The sequence below is a fragment of the Adiantum capillus-veneris genome, chromosome 19, assembly GCF_014529385.1.
Source record: "Adiantum capillus-veneris isolate H3 chromosome 19, ASM1452938v2, whole genome shotgun sequence".
Taxonomy (NCBI): domain Eukaryota; kingdom Viridiplantae; phylum Streptophyta; class Polypodiopsida; order Polypodiales; family Pteridaceae; genus Adiantum; species Adiantum capillus-veneris.
In genome coordinates, this window is record NC_140949.1 from 123,667,982 (window position 1) to 123,674,632 (window position 6,651).

The 6,651-nt window shown below is 48.4% G+C and overlaps 1 protein-coding gene across 1 annotated transcript; it reads right to left on the reverse strand.

The window, feature by feature from the left end:
* Positions 1 to 2,863: 2,863 nt before the first annotated feature.
* LOC147434790 (uncharacterized) lies at positions 2,864 to 3,490 on the reverse strand. Its single transcript, XM_086489685.1, has one exon. The coding sequence runs from the start codon at positions 3,488 to 3,490 to the stop codon at positions 2,864 to 2,866; it is 627 nt and encodes a 208-aa protein (XP_086345811.1).
* Between the last annotated feature and the right edge of the window lie 3,161 nt (positions 3,491 to 6,651).

The window sequence follows — 6,651 nt, forward strand, 5'->3', positions numbered from 1 at the left end:
TCCTACGATGTTAAAATACCCTTCTTCTTCTTCTTCTCTCTCTCTCTCTCTCTCTCTCTCTCTCTCTCTCTCTCAACCACAATGTGGACTCTCAATTGCAACACTCATTTCCACATTCTTGAGCAATGAAAATCGCTAGCAGCTCCACGCACACCCCATGATACACAATATCTGCACAGGCTATGCATGTAAAAACATCATCGAATACCATAGCAACAACAATACACAATCATTGTCGTCACGGTGTTACCTTGGCACGGATGATGCTGACATTGAGACCATATCAATATCATGATCATGATGCTGAAACATGGAGTCACGATGCGACTCCACATTAAACCTTTATTTACAATTGTACATCATTGTACATCACCTCCACAAGGGACCATACAGTGGGTAGCACCCATTAAACGCAGCCCATGAGCTTCGAACCCTCAACCTCAAGGTTACATCGCAAAGGCTTTCAAGCAATTGAGCTACACTCTTTGGGTAAAATGTGTGTGTGTGTGTGTGTGTGTGTGTGTGTGTGTGTGTGTGTGCATGCGCACACGTGTGCGCATATGTTTCTATTTTACCATCAACGTGGGAAAGATAGTAGGGAGAACTTATGCATATCACATATCCATGTATTTTCAAATGTACATTGATGCACATCCCACCCACAAGGGGCCATATCGCGGGCACTACTTCCTCAATGGGGAAGTGTCGCACCCATTGAAACAGCCAGTTGCCCCGCCAACAAGCAGCTTCATCTCCACCTCTGTCTTCCTTTGCTTGGCAGAGTTGCAAGTTGAGCTCTTTACCTCCACCGACTCTCCACGCAAACAGAGATGTGAAAGCTCTCTATGGCCCCCTTTATGTATCCCTCTCTAGAAAATGCAGCCTTCAGACATGAAACATCAATAGATGTAAGACCATGCACTCGTGCATATGGAATGAGTCTACACAAAGGCACTGGCAACCGCTCAAAACAACTTAACACCCTTGTTGTTTTTGTTTTTGTATTTTCACAATCTAAAATTAATTTTAAGAGGATAAATTGAATGAATTCAAAATACAGATGACCTGAATCCTTGAATCCAAACAAAGATAAGATCTCTTTACAATAATCCATAATACCATACTCTCTAATCATATAATTATGTATTTGCAAAATGAAGTGAAAGGGGTGAAGAAAAAACCTCCGCTTGATGTGCCGTCAATGTCGGACGGCGGTCAAAAATGTTGTGCAACATTGCAGAATGGTTTCGACCACCATCTGACACTAATGGCACATAGGGAGGGGGGTTGTTTTAACCCTTTTCACTTGATATCATCTAGACAAAAAATTATCACTCAAAGTATGTTCCCCCAACTTCATAAATAGAAAAATCCTTGTAGTAAATTGTGGAGATGACAAATGAAATGGACATATCATGGATAATTTAATAAGATTAAAGTAGAGAATTTAAGAGGTCGTGAGATTTGGTTGAAACAAAAAACAGTATTAATAGTCACAAACAAATAAGCACGAACTTCACAATAAAAGATTGATATGTGATATTTGGAAGATTAATCGTTGTTTTTCAATAGACAGATCTCTCTCTCTCTCTCTCTCTCTCTCACTCTCTCTCTCACACACACACACACACACACACACACGTCTCCTTAAGCTTCCCCCAAATGGTCTCAATGGGCCTGCTGGCTCGAGTGGACATGGCAAGAAGACATTATGACTAACTAGCTCGCGCGCCCCGCCTACCGGCGGGCCTCGCTCGCTCTTACCACCTCACTCTGTATGTGTTTGTGTGTGTGTGCATCTTTATACATTTCTCCATGACACACACACGATCAACACTTTCTATCTTTAGCCCCTTTAAACTACTCCTAGTATATTTAACCCCTTTTGCGCAGAGAGAGAGAGAGAGAGAGAGAGAGAGAGAGAGAGAGATTACATAAAAGCATATGACTAAAGACATACTTTTAAAAAAAAACCAGTTTACAATATTGCCAAAAAGGCTCAGGAACATATCTGCATAGAACTCCAAGTCGTGCTATTTCAACTGGATCAAGATATTGCGTTGGAGCTCTACAAACTTCTCTTAAATCTATTTTTTGAACCCAACTCAAGTAAATATTGTAATGACGAATCAACCCAAGCTCTTGCTTTAAGAGCATGAGCCTAATCTCTCCTGCCTGGCTCCAAGTAGAGGTCACTTTTTTCCTTCTTGCCTCGAGTTGCAACTCTCTCTCTCCCCTCGAGCTCTGTAGGTTTAGATTTCGCCTCCTCCAGTCATTGGTGCATGTCCTTGGATTGCACAAAAGCTATCATTGGCAAGCATGTAGTCACGTACTGTGTTGCCTTCTATGATATGGAGACCAGGAGCCCCCTCGTGCCACGCAGGAGAGAGAGAGAGAGAGAGAGAGAGAGTTTTTCTATAGCGACCATAGTGCTCGACAACCAGAGAGAGAGAGAGAGAGAGAGAGAGAGAGAGAGAGAGAGAGAGAGATTTTCTTCAGCTACCATAGTGCTTGACAACCAGGAGAGAGAGAGAGAGAGAGAGAGACCCCACGTGCAGCTTGGGTCGACTGTTTCTCCATTGCGCTTGCTCCATACAGAGAGAGAGAGAGAGAGAGAGAGAGAGAGAGAGAGAGAGAGAGAGAGAGAGAGAGAGAGTGCATTTTGTTGCAGCTACCATGGAGCGCAGCAACCAGGAGCCTTGTAAAGAGAGAGAGAGAGAGAGAGAGAGAGAGAGAGACCATGTCGGAGCTTGGGTACGACCGGTTGAAGGTATAATATAGGGGTAGCTTGAGAGCAGTTGAGGGCCGGCTAGGTTGAGCGACAGTATCACAACAGCATGACCCGAGCTCTCAAGAGCGGAAGTTAAGGGGGGGCAAAGTTAGGACAGTCACGTTGCAGGTGGCCAATTGCGCCACAAGTGTAGCAAGCACGGGGATAGGGGGCAGGGCCAGCGCCTCCACGACCGCGCCTGGGGCCAGTAGGCGCTGGGTAGAATGGCGCAGGGTGGCAGTCGCGAGACACCACCAAAGCATGGAAACGAATGGTGGAGGCGAAGACGGCAGCAGCAGATGAAGGAGCGGCGGCAGAGGTGGCATACCGTACCTCGACCCATACCTCTCTCTCTCTCTCTCTCTCGACCCTCGACCCATACCTCGCTGCCCCCTGCACGTACACCCCTTTGGGCCCCTTCACCTCCACTGCCCTCCACCTCCCATCGTCCCCCTCCTCTGCTACGTACTCCACTTCCTCCCCCCGCTGCAGGGACCTGAACCCCTGCGCGTAAATCAGAGTCTGATGCACAAACACATCCTCTTTGCTGCCGCTGCCATCCTCTGGCGTTACAAACCCATACCCCTTTGAGCTGTTGAACCACTTCACCTTACCCTTCCTCTTTGGCTGATCGACGCTTGGTGCGGCCTCCCCGGCACCACCCTCTGGCTCCGCCAATGCTGCTGCTGCTGCTGCAACAGTACTCAATTGCTTCTCCATGGAAAAGTACCCTTGATATCAACCCTCTTTGTTTCTTGTACGCAACCTGATGAGGTGCGCATTGCCGTGGGAATCCGCGCTGATCAGACACCTGGAACTGCAGCCTCTGTCCGATCAGCCCCCGGCCCATGCGAGCTAACCCTACTAGTGTACCACTTTTGAAAGCCTGGCAGCATACATGCATGCAAGAAAGAGGCTGTTTCTAGGCAACCCCCATGCAGCTAGTGATCAGTTACTCATCGGCATAGCTTCCCACTCTCTATCATAACCTCCGTCGATACTGTTGTTGCTGCTGCAGCAGTACTCAATTGCTTCTCCATGGAAAAGTACCCCTGATATCAACCCTCTCTCTTCCTTGTACGCAACCTGATCAGGTGCGTTGATTGCCACGGGAACCCGCACTGATCAGACACCTGGAACTGCAGCCTGTCCGATCAGCCCCCGGCCCATGCGAGCTAACCCTGCTAGTGCACCACTTTTGAAAGCCTGGCAGCATACATGCATGCAAGCAAGAGGCTGTTTCTAGGCAGCCCCCATGCAGCTAGTGATCAGTTACTCATCGCCATAGCTTCCCACTCTGTATCATAACCGAGTGAGCTTATCTGCACTCATATAATAAACCCAGCGCTCTCTCTCTCTCTCTCTCTCTCTCTCTCTCTCTCTCTCTCTCTCTCTCTCTCACACACACACACACACACACAGCTTCTCTCTTCTCTCTCTATCGCACAGAAATGCTTTTCTATAGATAAAGCACGGATGACCACCGACGGGTTGACGTCGCCTCAAGCCACTTGCTTGCAGCGGGACGCAAGTAAACCACATCCATGCAAGCAAGGCGGGGGGCGGGCGGGAGAGAGAGAGAGAGAGAAGAAGAAGAAGAAGAAGACGCAGAGGACTGGAGCTCCGCATTTGTACGTACGTATGCGAGCGCAAATGCAAGCAAGGCGGGGGGGAGCTGACAAAGCATACGTACGTACAAATGCGAAGCTCCAGTCCTCTGCGTCTTCTTCTTCTTCTCTCTCTCTCTCTCTCTCTCTCTCTCTCTCTCTCTCTCTCTCTCTCTCAGCCCTAACAGTCAACCTTCCTCCTCTGCTCCCCTTGGCCTCCCCCTGGGGCGAGGGGCTACCCTGTGGGGAGGTACCAAGCCACAGCCCCGCCCCCCCACCAACGCGAACTCCTGGCTATCGCCGTGCACAATTGCCGAACTGCAAACCCTGCACAGTTGCCGACCTGTAAACAGTCCTCAACCAGCGCGCAACAACTCACACAGCTCGCCAATGAAAGCCTTTGATCTTACTAACTTCGGATCCCCTTTCGAACCTGAATCTGTCAAACTCATTTCTTTCGAGCCCAAAGTTCTGAGTAAACCCATCTTTGGCCGACTTACTTACTGAGTAAATCCTTTGAAACCTGTCGATCCCATCCTCTTTCGAACCCGAATCTTGCAACCCACCTCCTCTGTCAAACCCAATCTCTGCATTCTCTGTTGAACCCACTTTGGCCGACTTATTGAGTAAATCCATTTTCCACAGTAAACTCTCTTCTCGAGTAAAACCATGGCCACACGAGCTTCATCCCGAAACAAGCTTACCTTTGCCGGGGTTGTGGCAACACCCCCAAAAATGGACACCATCAGTCGCCTTCAAGGTGAATTTGAAAGACTCCGCAAGGAGAATGACGAGCTGAAACAAAAGCTCATCGCCATCGAAACTCGGCTACTTGCAGTGGAGAACTACCAGATTGAGGAGATGGAACAGATACAAACCAAGCTCGCCAAAACAAAGGAAGAAGTGAAGACTACCCTTACAAAGGCGGTCAAAAATCAAGTGCAAGAAGCTATCATCTACAAAGTTGACGACCGTGTGGCGTCAACGCTACACGAGCAACAACGGCAAAAAGAGATCGCCCTCAATGTTCGCATTGGTGGGCTGCCAAGTGATTGGCACGGGGAGGGAGACCTCAAGTTCCAGGAAGCCATTGCCCGCATCCAGACAACAACTCACATGATCGAGTGGAATCCAACAACAATCGACTCCATCACACACGAGCATCGCACCAATCATGCGATCCTCACTTTCAAAACAAAAGTGGACCGAATTAAACTCCTTGAACAATCAAGGCTACTCAAAGGCACTAAAGTCTGGTTCGCAGACGATCTTACCCCCGGCCAACTCAAGCAGAAGAAGGCAGAACTACAAAAGGTACGAGCAGCACGCACGGCAGGAAAATGGGCAGTCTATCGAGGAGGAAAAGCCATCATTCAGGAGTTCCGAACTCCTAAAATGGTTCCCCTCTCCCCTACCCCCCCTTAGTTCACCCCTCACTGGACCCTCAGTCCTTAACTGAGATGTATCTGCCCTTCACTTAGAAGGAATCTTTGTAATGCGTTGTTTTTCGGTCCCATAGGTCATATCTGACCTCCGTGGATGATAATTCAATCTATCTATCTCTCTCTCTCTCTCTCTCTCTCTCTCTCTCTCTCTCTCTCTCTCTCTCTCTCTCTCTCTCTTTTACTTCACGGAGAGCAGGGGACGACTGAGCTAATGAGGTTGTATAGAATATTAGGCAACCCGTCTCGCTGTATGTACTTCAATGTACTTGAACGCGTGCAGAGCCGCCACCAGTGCAGGCAGGAAAAAAAAAATTGAACGCTAGCAGAGCCATCAGCAGCGCTGTTTATTTTTGTCGTACGCCTTCAGGTCGCAAAAATTGACACGTGGCATCAGAACCCTTCCGCCATAGTATGTTAGTAGATTGAAGTGGGCAAGTTATACGTGGCCTAAGTGGGTGTCGTGGCAAAAGGCAGAGGTTCAATGGAATGGTGTGGTAGTAGGGATGGACTTGTAGTTGGTGGCACTCGCGGCCATGGCAGAAGCAAGGGCCGCACTAGTGAGGCATGAACGGTAAGTAGGTGTAGGGACAGAGGTCGCTAGCTGCAATAAAGGGTTTTACTATTGACGCACGAGGGGCCGTTGAGGAGGCTAGGGCTTTGGTTTGCTAGGGCTAGCACATTAGGATTTGGATACGATGGCTGACACTTCCCACATTTCCAATCTTGGAGACTCGTAGCAAGGCCACTTTGAGGCATGATCATTAATAATTGAAAGGGTTGAAGGAATCTATAAAGAAATGGATTTTATGTGTCTCAAGCCATTAGTAGA